Source organism: Hordeum vulgare, chromosome 4H, assembly GCF_904849725.1.
Source record: "Hordeum vulgare subsp. vulgare chromosome 4H, MorexV3_pseudomolecules_assembly, whole genome shotgun sequence".
In the NCBI taxonomy this organism is placed as follows: Eukaryota; Viridiplantae; Streptophyta; class Magnoliopsida; order Poales; family Poaceae; genus Hordeum; species Hordeum vulgare.
This window is the reverse complement of record NC_058521.1, coordinates 461,641,100-461,657,312: the sequence shown is the minus strand read 5'-3', so window position 1 is coordinate 461,657,312 and position 16,213 is coordinate 461,641,100. Positions and strand designations below refer to the sequence as shown.

At 43.0% G+C, this 16,213-nt stretch overlaps 1 protein-coding gene across 1 annotated transcript; it reads right to left on the bottom strand.

Annotated features, from left to right (window-relative positions):
* Window positions 1–267: 267 nt before the first annotated feature.
* LOC123448966 (protein IN2-1 homolog B) lies at window positions 268–2,546 on the bottom strand. Its single transcript, XM_045126026.1, has 10 exons — window positions 2,262–2,546; window positions 2,064–2,138; window positions 1,873–1,933; window positions 1,663–1,749; window positions 1,456–1,554; window positions 1,255–1,363; window positions 1,085–1,161; window positions 885–992; window positions 653–733; window positions 268–576 (listed from the first exon to the last, which is right to left on the bottom strand). Exons 1-10 carry the CDS (start codon window positions 2,504–2,506, stop codon window positions 568–570), a joined length of 951 nt encoding a protein of 316 aa, XP_044981961.1. The 5' UTR covers window positions 2,507–2,546; the 3' UTR covers window positions 268–567.
* Window positions 2,547–16,213: the final 13,667 nt, after the last annotated feature.

The window sequence follows — 16,213 nt, the reverse complement described above, 5'->3', positions numbered from 1 at the left end:
GGTATATATTTTTTATATTAATATACTCCTCCCCTTCATTATTTTGTGAAGTTAAAAAAATTATATGTACCAAAAAACGAAGTAGTGGTAATTGGGCATGTTTCAGTAAAACTTGTCTGATAACCCTTAATATTCTTTGAAAATAGGTTACAGCAGTAAATAGTTGAGGCCAAAGGATGATCTCGTTTTTAAAGCTGAAATGAAGCGTCTGGTCTTATTGCTTGGCACCTTTCTAAACAAAACTATGCTTGTGTGCATCAGAAGATGTAGAGACCCAGAGACTAACCCGTTCAAAAAATAAGCATTCAACAAGTACACAACACAAGATGATGTTCCTTCATAAGCACTGGCACACTGTCAAACCGCAATCACAAAACGTGCTTAAAATACTATAATCACAATCAACCACTTAATTTATTCTCAAAAGGCAGGACCTTAGTAGCATGCATCTTTTTATTCATAGTATGGTATATACTACAGTAGCAAGCAAGAACGCTCCTGATTGTCTAGTCTCCATCTTCCATGCTGCAGTAGTTCCCTGGCCTCTGTTCATGCTTGGTCATATCTTCACTCAATCTGGAAGTTGAAGTTTGTAAGTGCAAAATGGGTTGAAAGTGAACCAAGGCTGAAAGATTAGAGAATATGTTGTTACCCCAAGCCGCTTCTTTGTGTGTTGAAGCAGAAATTGTGGGTCCAGCTTCGTTTGTGTGTATGCATCGATCTTGTTCACTTCCTGTAACATATCGATTAAATTGCCTCTCGACCGCAAAAGAATTGCAAAGGAAATTGATTTGCATTAGACTAACATTTGCCGATAAATGAGAATATACTTTAAACATAACAATACAATGTGGCATAGTCAAACCCGGATCATTCAGACTTACCTCGATGAATTTCTGAATGTTAGGTCTGTCCTTGGTGATATCATAGTTTTTTATACCAGAAAAGAATATCTGAAACCTTTCGATAAATGGCACATATGCAATGTCCACCTGTGCAGAAATTAACATTGCAACAAGTCAAACATGTTAACACAATTCTTCTGAAATGGAATTTTAAGGATTCCCGGATCGGCATGACATACCAAACTGAACTGGCCAAGGAAGAAAGGGCCATCACTAAACTTTCCCAGGGCGGCTTCTATTTTATCCAGCGCAGCAACTAATGGAAGGTAATGCATAAGAAGTTACAATTCTGAATACAGACTGCAGCCTATAGATTAAACAAGTTTCAGGTATGGCTCTGTTGTTTTACCAGTTTCCTCTGCAACATCTCCCTTGGAGGTTATGGATGAGTATAGTGCTTTATTGAACTCATCGGTATACACAAGCAGCTCCTCGGAAAACTGCTTCTTTGCAGAATCCTGCAGAGTTATGAATGGAAGCATTAAAGCCCCTGCGAAATTGCTTTACCCAGTTACCATGAATTATGATCATGATGGTTCAAAATATTTACATCAGGAAGCAATGCAGGGCCATCGAAATTGCTGTCAATGTACTTGACCAAATCCAAGCTCTCTCCTTTCACTTGGTTATTATGCTCCAGTGAAGGCACCTGTCCAAAAATAAGTTCAACGTGAGTGTGGATGGAGATCACAGAGATGATAAACTGAAACGGTGTTAAGATATCGTACACGTGGGGCAGAGTTGAGATGCTCCATACCTTGTTCTGTGGGTAAACCTTCTCCTTGTACCAGGCGGGCCTGTCTGCAAGATCGACTGCGACTATCTTGATCTTGTCTTGCAAACCCTGGACAAGAAAAACAATTAGATTTCATTCAGGTGTAAGAATGATTCAGTGTTGTTTGCACAGCAGCAGCAAAAGTACGGTTTCTGTTCAAATTACATAAGCAAATCAAAGAACAACAGTTACCTTGTAATTCCTGGCAATCCAAGCGCGCTGCGCGTACGGGCAGTGATATGCAACATACAACCTTCACGAGACATGGAAAAAAGCTTCAACAGGTTAACCCTTGATTTATGCAAAAGGGACAAGCCACAGGGTAGTAGTAGTATACTATCTGCAATGCAATTTGATCTCTCGTATGCCTTGTCCAAATTCACCTGGTCGTGCCGTCGAAGAGTGGCGGGGGCTCGGAGGTGGAGGTCAGCGAAGGGGGCAGATTTTCTTTCGGGGAGCTTCGCACGTTGGATAGAGAAACGAACACCAAGTTAAAAACACAAGGGAGAAACGATTCGAATAATTTAATAGAGACTCAAACGCAGTAGATTCTGCGCCGCGACTCGGCCTGCTCTGCTCACATGACCGGTGCGGCAGCGGCTGCGGCGGCCATGGCGACGGTCCGGGGGGAGCTCGAATTCCTGGCGGCGATGAGGTGGCGATGGGGAGCAGCTCGTCGCGAGCGGCGGATCTTTATACACGGCGACGGGACGGGAGGGGAATTGGAGGCGGGCGTCAGTGGTGACGAGCGGCAGGGGAAAGCGAGCGAACTCATTGGTGCGGCAGTAAATGTGGATTCGACACGTCGATTCGGGTGATGCTCCATGGATGGGGTCGGCCGGCCGGCCGGCCTCACCTGGACGCGAACACGGTGTAGGTGCCGTGGGGTTGCTCTTCCGGTACGTTCTGGAACGATGCCGTCGTGCCGATCGTTGGCCTTTGTAATAGACACATTTTGCAACAACTACTTCCTTCGGTTCCTAAATATAAGTCTTTAAAGAGATTTTACTAAAGCCTCGTTTGGTTAAAGGGGGATTGAGGAGGTTTTGAAAGGGAGGGATTTCAGTGGATTGGGTGAATCCCTTTGTTTCACCCAATCCTCTCAAATTCCCGGGGTTTTGCTTCCACTAGTCCTCCGAAGAGGGTTTTAAAACACATGGATAGAAAGGGATTGAAGAGGAACGGAGGGGATTGGGCTAAGCAAACCCCTCCTACCAAATGGGCACGCGAGGATCTGTGGGGTTTCTGTGCCCCCGGGAATTTTCCTCTCAAACCCTCTCCAATCCCCCTTAACCAAACGAGGCCTAATACACTACATACAGATGTATATAGACATACTTTAGAGGGTAGATTCAATCATTTTGCTTCGTATGTAGACACCTATTGAAACCGCTTAAAAGACTTATATTTAAGAACGGAGGGAGTAGTAATTGAGGACGTGCAAATGCACGTTTTAACTAATATTGTAAACATAGCTGAGAATCAACGTACACTTCAAGATATTTTAATTCCTGCACACCTAGGCTAATGTATAATCTAAAATTTGCTATTGATAATTGCAAAGTACTCCCTCCTAAATATAAGTCTTTTAAGAGATTTCATTAAGGGATTACATACGGAGCAAAATGAGTGAATCTATACTCTAAAGTATGTCTATATACATCCGTATGTAGTCATCTAATAAAACCTCTAAAAAGACTTATATTTAGGAACGGAGGGAATAACTCATATTTAATTATCAAGAAAATATTAATGTGTACATATGCTTTTAGACAGCCAAATAATCACATATTTACGAATTATTTTTATATAGATTGCCGGAAAATATTATTCTCTTCTTCATAAATTCAGTTTGGAACTACTTTGATGTTAGCAAGACTCTTGTGCTAATTAAAATATGCTTTCGTGAAGATCCTTTGCATAGTGTTATGGGTTTTGAGATCTGAAAAACATAGTGGTCAACTATTGAACATACGATGCATACACAAGCATCAGAAAGGTTAGCCTTGAATGCCAGGTAAAAGATCATCCGGAAATGTCAACCTTATTAGTGAAATCCTGAAGAAGAAGAAATGCACCACATGACCCATCATATATCACAGAAGTCAAAGAATCATTTTTGCATGCTTAGAACAGAGCACGGTTTAGTTGCTTGAGCTAAAAGATTGCAAAATCATGAACATGTTGACAGAAACTAACACGTCGAACAAGAGATAAGAGGGGGGATGAGCGTAAAAAACGACCACTCGAAACGCCTTGGCTGATCTTTATTAAAATAGAAAAGGAGAGTTACATGAAGAACCGTCTGGCTACAGAGAGATGGTGTTCCCGACGTCTACAAATACAATAGAAATAGAAATTACAAAACCTGATAGAAACAATACGCAATTCAGCACATCCTAAAATCTTCTAGAATGACTTTGAAGACCTCCTAAACAAAGCTAGAACACCATCCAAGATCCTCGTGTTTCTCTCCTTCCATAGCTTCCAGCGCACCATGATCATCAAATGCTTTGGGCGCAGCCTTTCTAGCTTTGATCCGCCACTCCTCCATGCTAGAGAAACCGCCCCCATGGAATTGGAAAATCAGCATCCACCCAGCCACGCACCTTGTTCCAGACCAGTCCGGTAAACCGATAGTGAACGAAGAGGTGTATGCTACATTCAGGTTGAAGACGACAAAGCTGGCATGTGATGGAGTGCGGCCAACCCCGAAGCGCGAGATTGTAAACCGTAAGACATCGCTTGTGAACCGCGAGCCACATAAAGAACTTGCAACACAGTGGAGCCTTGGATATCCGACGAGGTGATCACCTCGGCCATAACATCCCGGACGAGATATCAGACTAACGCCAGTAGAGAGAGGCCTTGATGTCTATGATCTGGTTTCTGTTGGACAGAGCATTGGCTATCGTGTGATGTTTCTTGGGCACAAGAGAAAGGAGTGCCAGCACCAGGTCCTAGAAGGAACGCCCACCCGACAACCATTTGCCCTCCCATAAATCAGTTGTTGTCCCATCACCCATCTTATGTCGGAGCTTTCGTCCCGTCATCCTCACAAACATCCTAGATAATCTCCCTCGTGTTAGTTGAGGCAACAATTGTGCACATAATCCTCATTTTGTTCCTAACATTTAGTTTGGACCACCACATACACATCAGCTACTGTACTGTTATTTGATGAATAACTATAAGATGATGGAAGTTCTCCTTTTCCTTTCAAGAAGTGTTCTTACAATTAATTTCAATGCATCAATTCATATGGTTCCTTAGCCACATAACAATGCATTATATTCAACTCGGTTAGCAACATAACATACATCCATTAGTAGAGATATATGACATGATCATGTTGCACTTTGTAGTACTATAAGAAGACATCATGAATTAATATCAAAGGCATTTAACTACAGTTCACTTGAATAACAGGATCACAAGGCAAGAAACCCCTTATACAATCGGGATATACAGAAAAGGGAGTATATATATCTAACACATACAATAAGTTACTACTACAAAAATTAGGCTCCTGCTAAGCTGAGACGACAATACATGTAAGAACTCTACCAAACTATCCCGAGTATTGTTCAAATATAATTGCAAACTGCCCTCACCATAGAGCATAGATCATAACTTGTAATTCAGAGATACGCATGTTCTCTTAGAGGGCATCTTGCTGCTATCTCCAGAAAAGAGAAATTACCTTGATATTGTGGAAGTCGACGCCGGTCCATATGAAGATCTTGCTCGGCGTGTACCTCTCCTCCAGCTTGAAATCCAGGTAGAGAATAACAAGCTCACCCCAACAAAAAATCCAGAACAGAAAAAGGATCACACACCTATAAGATTAGATATGTGTTTTCAATGGAAGCCCTCATCTAGATGGCTCCTGTCGGCCGACCTCGCATGCGCTGCACTTATACAGATACATGCAGCAGGAGGAAATCAAGATCCATTATAGGTCAAAAAGCATGCCCAGATTCAGCTGAATTAATCAACGAGCGTTATATTCTCATAGATAAAATCACGTTGTGAGAAACAAGCGCACTGTATTTTCACTCTCTCTCTCCCTCTCACTTGCTCTTCGACGCTACTCCATGGAACAAGTGTGCCATATACGATTAGATTCGACCGAGTCTGCTTGTAAATCGATCCATTCAGAAGGTATTCAAGTATTAGTAAATACTATTCAATACGTCTTGCATGTAGAAACTGCTCTGCTTTATTGAAGACTCAATGAAAGGAATCACACACCATCCAAAGAAAATTGAGCGGAAGATCGGTGACTCGTCATGGTTACCTGCAGCTGTACATTCTTCTAAAACTGTATGTTGACCAGGTCTCGCTGCGCGCCGTCCAACCTGTGAAATGTAAAATCCGCCAACGATGAAGGTTCCCCTGCAGTTTGGAACAACAGAGATGATCGAAGGAGAAAAGCTATACCATGCGTTGGGGTGGAATGAGATAATGACAGAAATCAAGAAGAAAAGGGTAAACCATTTTTTCTTGCAACAGAAGGATAAACTAAATTAATTTATTGTAAGAGGAAATGCATGGCACCAGCAAACCGTACCTTGATCAATGGAAGGAAAAATATACATTACAATCTCCAGAACTGAACTTGTGATGAATAAATATACAACTGGGCTATAGTTCGTAATTTTGTTCTCATTTCTAATTGTTCGGATGGATCTACAGTTCGTAGCACAAATTGTTTGAAACTACAAGGTCAGAGACATACCCGTTGATGTAGATGCATTCGAGTAAACACTTTGTAAAAGTCTTTTAATGATGCAATTAATGATGAGAAGTCTTTTAAACCTAAAACAAATCCTAGAGGAAATATTTTAGTTGGGCATGCAATGATTTCTATGGTAGGAAATATTCCAAGAGAAGATATTTGCAGCTACATAACTAAATTCTAAAGGATTAATCTTATAATTGTGATCCTAGATTGCAAATAAGCATATTTGACAGGAACTATGTAAAACTACATCCTAGTTCTAAATTTGTATCGGTGCTTTCCTGATATCTTAGGGTATGCAACTAAAATGAATAGTGCCTATTTAATCAACCATGACAAAGTTTATGGTATGAAACAACAGTGTCAACCACGGTCAATCTGAATCACGAACATTGCAAAATCTGGCAGTACTCTTGTATCACAATGGCATATTCAAGCATTGAAAACGATATAACCGCGAGCATCACAATACCTTTTTAAAAAAAAGAGCATCACAGTACCTCAGACAATCATTTCGTCATCAATAATTCCTGCCAATGTCATGTTATACCATCAAGAGATTTAATATACCATTTAAATGAGCTATCTTGGTATCTCAGGGTATGCAAACCCAAAGCAAGATAAACATACAACAAACTGTACTGGTGAGTATACCCAAATGTGCTCTATTCTGCCATCAATATAAGTAAGACACCAGCAAAGAATTTCAGAGCAATAAGATCAGTTAAAAATGTCCAATCATAAAAAAGTCTGCATCCTAGTAACATGGGATTGATCAAGAGTTCTACAATAACATGCATTTTTTTGAACCATTTAGTAGTAGGTTTTGGGTCTAGTAGTAGGGTATGTGACTTGGAGTACAACAAATTTACATCACATGTTTTTCAAAGAGACAAATAACATCCAACAACAGCTACTGAGGATAACACAAAGGATAATAATTTTCCATTACAATGAACATGATTGTATACCTTCTTTATTTGCCCTTTCCATTTTTAAAGGAAAATGTTGACCATACTTCAGGATTTTTATCACCACCTTTCCGAGGACAAAGAATCTGGACATCTAGTATCTTCTAATGCACCTTCAAAAGTAAGTAGATTATCATAATACCCTTCTCTGTGAGCTCAAACACCAGCACCATCTTGTTTCCAACCATGAAAAAATACATCCCAATAACACCTGGAACGAAAATAAAAGAACCCCAATAACAATATAGATCTTGTTTGGTGAAGGCAGTCTCACCATACAAAATCTAAGGAGTTCTACTAAAACTCACCCAGATGCCTTTCCCCCAAATAATAGTATTTCATATTATGAAGAGACACATAACTGACAACACACAGTGCTTTGCATTTGCTAACTACTATAATGAGTTGTTTGCAGCACCGTGCCATCTCCTAGAGAGTGCAATCCAGTATGTTCAGAAGGCAAAAGCAAAGAGATAAAAACTACCAATTCTTATGTTTGAAAAGCAAGTTCCTAATAAGATGAAATCATCGTTGGGCTTCCAATCAAAGCAATTCATAGGATCATCACTTACAAAGATTTCATTAAACGTTCTCATTGTCTTTGATTGATTAGAAATAGATTTCTGCCGATTGCACAAAGCACATGCTTGTAATCTGAAGGGAACTATTAAAAACAAGTGAAAAGATCAGGAAAACATCTACTGATCTCCATACATTACGCCATGTAAGTTGGTTCCCTTGGAGTTCAGGTAATACATAGACAACCAAATCAGTTGAATAGAGAAAGCAATATGCACTGTCCTGGTAGCTAAGCGAGACCTGTAGTAGCAGAGGAACATGGTTTGAACAAGGAATTGGGAATCATTTTAAAAAAAGAAAGGGGGAGAGGCTAGGGTGGAAGGGATCTCACCAAGATGTAGCAATGAAGGGGGGGACGACTGGAGGAAGCAGCTAGGGTGTTTTCACAGCTTGGTGGGATCCGCCTTGGAGTGGCAGATGCATCATCGTGTCACTGAGAGCAGAAGTGATGCAGTTCTTTCCCAGCTGCGCTTGCGCTCGTCGCTCCAAGACACCGCCGTCGTCTTCATGCTCGTGGCTCCGAGCCACCGATGTTGCTGCCACACTGCTTGTCTCGATCTGCTTGAGAGTAGGAGTCGCAATTGTATTGAAACCCCATATCAGCTACAACAAGATCCTCAAAGACCTTAAGAAAGAATTTTTCTGCAATGGTACACAGAACTCGGACAGGTGTGTTGAAATAACGAGCAAACTAACTCGTTATCCCTTATCATGTCGATTTGTTTCACAAATTTCTTGTGCAAGCTAGTTATCTTGATCATTGTTGTTGATTTCCGCTTCAGGTCATTCAACTCGAGGGTGATCAGAGGAAGAACGTCTCAAACTTCCTTGTCCAGGTAAAAACTTTTCTCCTTGTCTTACGCTCGGTACAACTGCAGTTCACAAACATGGATGAAGATGTCTAATATAATGTGTCGACGCAGGCGGGCATTGTGAAGAAGGAACACATCAAGATTCATGGTTTCTAAGCAACTGCCAGCTCCGTATCAGAGTCTGCATGCAAATCAGCTATATATATTGGTGGTGCAGTATATTTAGTTGTGTGCTAGCGCTAGCAGGCGCCACACTTGCACGTTCTGAGTATACACAAAATCTAGCATAGCCACCTCTATGCGTGCATGTATGCTTACTACCGTTGTGTTGAAGCTTTGTATGGAGCACCACCGCTGGATGGCTTGTTACCCTCTCCCATCAAGGTTGAATAATAATATATGCTTTCTGAAGCGTGATATCCTTCGTGTCATCCATTTCAGTTGCACTTTCCATTTGATTTTTGACATGTTATTTTGATAGGGTTTTCAGTGGTGATGATGTGCTTTTGGCATGTGCATTGTTCTGCTACTATTCTAAAACGATGACAGTCAGAGTGATTGTTCCCTCTCGTTCGACATTCAAGTCGGTGTCGATGCATCTTAGTCTTGAACTGTATCTGCTTGATGAATGAATTAAGCTGCATGCCTGACATGCACCAATTATTCTTGGCCCAACTGCACTTGGTTCTTTAGATAGCAGCCATGGGGTCTACTGAATACTTAGGCTTATTCATGGCAATTTACTACCGCAGCTAAAACGAGTGCCTGCTGCTGCTACTCCAAGCTGCGAATGGCTTGGATCTCATTACTGTTTGAGGGTAGGGTTTAGCTTTATCCTGCACACTGTGCAGCTCTCTAAAAATAGTTCCGCCAGTGCATCAATAAACTTCTCGGCAGGACTGTTCATCAACAACTTTATCAATAGTAACGCCACTGCCAACTCTTCTAGCACTGTTACCCTACTTTGTGCTCAATCAAGAAATAGACTATGACTTGCCTACCCCAAGTTTCTTCCTAGGAGTGCTGATTGCCATGAATCCCCTTTTTTGGGGCTCCGACCAAGAAGGAAGGAGGGACGAACCTGAGACCGTCGGAGATGCGCCAGGGAAGGTCTGCCCGAAACCCTAGCCACGACGATGGGGTTGCGAGCAGGGGTAGAGGACGAGAGCGGAGAATCTGGTCGGAGGGGAGGGACGCGCGGACCGTGGGGAACTCGGGGGCGTGTTGCGAGGCGCCGAAGGTCGTTGGAAGAGGACGATGTGTGTGGTGCTGGTGGTGGCAATGACTTCGTGGGCGAGAGGGAGGGGAGGCGAGCCCATGGCCGGGCGAGGCGGCGGCGGGGCGGCGATGGTGGGGGATGGCGCTGTGGCAGGGCGGTGGCGGGGCGGCGATGGTGGGGGTGGCCGGGGTCGGTGGGGTGCAGGGGAGGAGGGGAGTGGGTGGTTTTCTTTTTTCTGGTCCTGAGGTGCGCAACGGTGACGTGGGTTGGGAGTCGGGACGTACACCGCTAATTTTCGTTAACAACTTTTCGTACTGTGCTTAATAACCATTAGATTGTTAATCCAACAATTAATATTTCTAGTTGGATCTGCCCTCTCATGCTTTTTATAATAGAGATGTACCCGCTCTTTGTGTGGAGTGCAGCTGCACATGTGGACAGGTCCCAACCAGGACGCAGCGAGTCATTCATCCAACTACGCTCACATATGCTTAGACGCGTTTGGTTGCTTGCATTAGGCACAACCACGCCCGTCCGGGTGTTTTCGGTTGTTTGGTCTCGCATGAAATTTAGAATCGGTCGTTTTTTACGAGCTAGGCTCGTTAGATCCATGCATGGGAAGTGCGAGAGACGACTCGACGGTTCATAAGTCCTCATGTCTCCTCTTATCAGCATCATCGTCAGTTCACATCCACTTCCTCTCTCTCATCTCATCGCCCGTTCAGTTTCTTCGATGGCCACACCGACATCTCGCAAGGCCCTAGCCACTCCGGTCATCGCCGACAACAATCCCGTCCAAGAGAGGTGGGTTTTCGGCCTCTCCTTCGTCACCCTAGATCTAGCGGAGGCACTCCAAGCTCCCTCCCCTTTCTTTACCATGATGTCCCCCTGGGCCAATGCAGCGCCGGCACCGATTGCTCCAACTCCACCATCGAAGCCGGTGGTCTACTCCTTCGGTGGAAACTTGGGAGGGATCCAATACTCGTCGGCGCTGTCCTTTGCCGACCATCTTATGGGGGTATTTTTACCCCCCATACGAGGGTTTTCCCCTCTCCGTCCGCTGCAATGGGAAGGGAGCTCTAGGACGCCGGTGTCATCTTCGAGCTGGCATAGGATGAGGTCCACGGTCGTGGCCCTCGGTATGGCCGGGTCCTCGCCATCAGTGGCGCCAACACCCCTCTTCCCGTCGGGTTCTTCTCTATGGCCGACGTATGCTATGTCGCCAACCCCCACTGTAAGTTCTCAAATCTCCCTTTGCTTCGTACTTAGGGTTCTTAGGGTAGTTCAAGTTGTCTTCTAGGACAGTAGATTCGATCCGATTCGACTGGATTCAAACGGATTCAATAGGAATTCACTGTTTTGGGATGAACCAGAGGGCATGCGTACTTTGTTCATCCCACGTGGCTAGATTATTCAAAATGCAGTGTTAGTTTGCATCGTTTTAGTGGCACATCGTTACTTTGTACTGCCACATTGTTAGTTCTTAGTGTTGTTACTCATGTATATGCTCCTATTCTTGCTAGTGTTGTTAATTCTTACTGCCACACTGTTAGTTCTTAATGCTATTACTAGTGCATACGCTCCTGTTGTTGTTGTTGTTGTTGTTATTGTTGTTGTTGTTGTCGTCGTCGTCATTGTTGTTGTTGTCGTCGTCATCGTCGTCGTTCGTCATTGTTGTTGTCGTTGTCGTTGTTGTTGTCGTCGTCGTTGTAGTTGTTGTCGTCATTGTAGTTGTTGTTGTTATTGTTGTTGTTGTTGTTGTTGTTGTTGTTGTTGTTGTTGATGATGATGATGATGATGATGATGTTGTCATTGTAGTAGTAGTAGTAGTAGTAGTTGTTGTTGTTGTTGTTGTCGTCATCGTCTTTGTCGTTATTGTTGTTGTTGTCATCATCTTTGTTGTTGTCACTGTCGTCGTCGTTGTTGTTGTCGTCGTCGTTGTTGTTGTTGTTATTGTTGTTGTTAGTTAGTTCTTAGTGCTCCTCTTGATCTTGTTGCTAGGTTACATGAATGCATGTGGCATGCAAGTAGGACATAACTAAATGCCAAAAATAGTAGGTGCAATTAAGACATACATAATCAGAGTAGGACATATGAGTGGTGGTTTGATCTGATGATTGTTATCTCTCATCAGGGTAACTTTGATCACATTTAGCTCTGATCATTGTTAGATTTTGATCAATGCTATCATTGACGATTGTTATCTCTCAACAGTGTTAACACTTGTAACTTTAAGCAATTCTCATGTGTTAGCTTTGATCATGTGTCATATGTTGCTAACCGATGTCCATCTTGTTGACAAGATAATGAAGACGGAGTGGGACAGAGCCGGCGGTGGTGCGTAGGTCATCGCCGGCGCAAAGGGGGCGGATGACCTCATCCCCACGAACCGGTGGCTGAAGAGGGTGGTGCTTGAAAGCACACATGCTCCCTTGGTGATTTTGATAATTCATGATAACATACAGTGTCTCTTGGACTAACGCTTTTACCTAGATATTTTAGGAAAAGTCCATGGAGAGCTATGGCTTAAGGTTTATGTGGAGATGCCCGTGGATGCAAGAAAGGAACAATGTTGGCTCAAGCTTCAAGCTAGAAGACTCTTCATTTTGTATTTGTGAGAAATCACTTTGAGTCCATAGGAAAGCCAATACTATTAAAAGGGGGCGAGATAGTAAAATGAACTGATTGCTCAAATGCTCAAAGTTAGCCACCAAAACACTTAGTCATTTTTCCCACATATCCACTTTGTCAAGATCCACATACACAAATTCGGTGCACCAACATTTCCATATCGGACCCACCGATTTTAACCTCAGACAGAAACCCTAGCCATTCCCGCAAAATCGGTACAACCGAAACCAACTCGGTGCTACCGTTCAGTGTGACCAATATTCTGTTGCCAAGATACACAAAATCGGAATTTTCAAGTTTGAGTATCGGCGCCACCGAGTTTGGCCATCTCACCATTAGTCACCTTTTCGGTGCCACCGAGTTTCGTATATCAGTCTCACCGAGATTCAGAAGTTCACACTTTTAGTGCTAATCGGTACCACCGAGTTTTCAACTTCGGTGTCACCAAGTTTGCTCTTTTGTGTGTAATAGTTGGCTTTTGGCTGCTCCCTATATATACCCCTTCACCCACCTCTCATTCGTGGGAGAAGCACTCAGAACACAAACTTCATTGCCAGATCCATTTTCCGAGAGAGAACCACCTACTCATGTGTTGAGACCAAGATATTCCAATCCTATCATTTGAAACTTGATCTCTAGCCTCCCCAAACTACTTTCCACCAAATCAACCTCTCCTACCCATGCATATTCTGTGAGAGATTGATTTGTGTTGAGGAGACTATCTTTAGAAGCATAAGAGCAAGGAGTTCATTGATCTACCACATCTATTACCTTTTGGTGGGTGGTGCCTCCTAGATTGGTTAGGTGTCGCTTGGGAGCCTCCTACTTCGTGTTGTGGAGTTAAACCAAGATGTTTGTAAGGCAAGGAATCGCCTACTTCATGAATATCTATTGTGAGTAAGGCTAGTCCTCCGTGAACGGAAGCCGTGGTGGAATAGACAAGGCCGCTTCTTTGTGGACCCTCCGTGGGTGGAGCCCTCCGTGGACTCTCGCAGCCGTTACCCTCCGTGGGTTGAAGTCTCCACTAACATGGACGTACGATAGCGCCACCTATCGGAACCATGCCAAAAATCACCGTGTCAACCTCATGCGTTTGATCTTCCTAACCTCTACTCATTTACATGTGCAAAGTCTCTACTTTTCCGCTACCATTTATGTTGACTAGCATGTGTAGGGTGCACTAGACTTGTTAGAACTACTGAATTTCTGCCCTCCTCGAATTTGGGTTAGGCTAATTTTTTATCTTGATAAGTAGTCTATTCACCCCCCTCTATCTTCTATCGATCCCTTAATTGGTATCAGAGCAAGATCTCCAAAACCTTGGTTTAACCGCCATTGGAGGAAGATGAATGTGACTAGTTCCGAGCTTTTTAGTTGTAGATTGCACATTCTTGATGGGAGTACTTTAGACAATGGAAAGATGAAATGCTTCTTATATTTGACTGCGCAAGTATGTTGAATGTCCCTATGCGCCTCCCATTGATCCCATACATCCTTCTCATGATGACGAAGTTAATATGTTTGGTAACCTTAACACTGTCAATCTAATCATTAGAGGTTTACCAAGAAATGCGCTTAATCAATTGCAAAACTTTGAGTGTGCTCATACCTTGTGGAAAGACTTAGAGAAAAGATATCCAAATTATTCCTTGAAAAATCTTGATATCATTGTCCACAAATGCATTGCTTTTCACAAAATTAAGTCAACCGATCCTAACTTCGATAAATGCCTATTTGAGCTTCGTGACCTCATGTGTGCTAAAGGAGATGCCATTACTATTAACAATATCATTGTTGAAGCCATTCGAATGCATACACATGAACATTGTCATAGTCATACTTCTGATGAAATTCTTGTTTCTTATGATGAGGGAACTTCATCCGGTGATGATAATGTGGAGCATGGCTACTAAAATGAAGATGAAGAGTTTGACATCGAGTATGAGAAGACCATGAGGAACCTTAGTCTTATGGCTAACCTTAAAGACTACATGGCCGGTGGTAAGGAGTGGGTTCTCGATAGTGGATGCACCAATCACATGAGCGTAGATAAAGACATGTTCCATGAGATTACGCCAAACTGTGGACCTCGGAAGTATGTGACTTTTGGAGACAACTCCAAGGGTAAGGTACTTGTTCTTGGTAAGGTGGCCGTATCTCATGACAGTTCCATTAAGAATGTCATGCTTGTTGAATCCCTTGGCTACAATCTTCTTTCCGTATCTAGACTAGCGGACTTTGATTTTGATGTGCTATTTATGAAAGTTGAATGCCGAGTGTTTCATAGCGACAATCATAACATTGTCTTCACTGGTTTCCGTAGAGGTGATCTATACATTGTTGATTTCTCTAAGATATCCAAACCCCGTACATGTCTTATCGCAAAATCTTCTAAAGGTTGGTTATGGCATAGAAGGCTTGGACATGTTGGTATGCGTAATCTTGACAAACTTACTAAGGTGATCATATTCTTGGTGTTAAATATGTTACAAAGATAGACTTTGTAGTGCTTGTCAAGCAGGAAAGCAAGTTGCAGGAAAGCAAGTTGGTGGAAGTCATTGATACGTCTCCATCATATCTACTTTTCCAAACTCTTTTGCCCTTGTTTTGGACTCTAATTTGCATGATTTGAATGGAACTAACCTAGACTGACGTTGTTTTCAGCAGATTTGCCTTGATGTTATTTTTGTGCAGAAATCAAAGTTCTCCAAACGTCCTGAAAATTTACGGAGATCATTTATGGAAAATATGAAAAATACATGCGCGAAGCTCCACCTGAGGGGGTGGGACAGTGGGCCACAAGCCCTGGCTCCGCCACGCCCTAGTGGCGGTGGGCAAGCTTGTGGGGCACACACGGCTCTGCCGCCCCCAATTCCAGCTCTACAAATTCACTTTCGTCCCAGAAAAAATAAAAAAAGAGAAGATTTCATCGCGTTTGCGATACGGAGGCGCCGCCACAACCTATTCTTCATCTGGAGGGCAAATCTGGAGTCCGTCTTGGGCTCCGAAGAGGGGAAATCGTCGCCATCGTCATCATCAACCTTCTTCCCTCTCCAATTCCATGAAGCTCTTCGTCGTTCGTGAGTAATCTATTCGTTGGCTCGCTGGGCGGTGATGAGTAGGATGAGATCTATCATGTAATCGAGTTAGTTTTGATGGGGATTGATCCCCAGTATCCACTATGTTCTGAGATTGATGTTGCTACTACTTTGCCATGCTTAATGCTTGTCACTAGGGCCTGAGTGCCATGATTTCAGATCTGAAATTATTATGTTGTCACCAATATAAGTGTGTTTTAGATCCGATCTTGCAAGTTGTAGTTACCTACTATGTGTTAGGATCCGACAACCCCGGAGTGACAATAACAGGAACCACTCCCGGTGATGACCATAGTTTGAGGAGTTCATGTGTTCACCAAGTGTAATGCGTTGGTCCGGTTCTTTATTAAAAGGAGAACCTTAATATCTCGTAGTTTTCTTTTGGACCCCGCTGCCACGGGAGGGATGGACAATAGATGTCATGCAAGTTCTTTTCCCTAAGCACGTATGACAACACACGGAATGCATGCCTACATCAC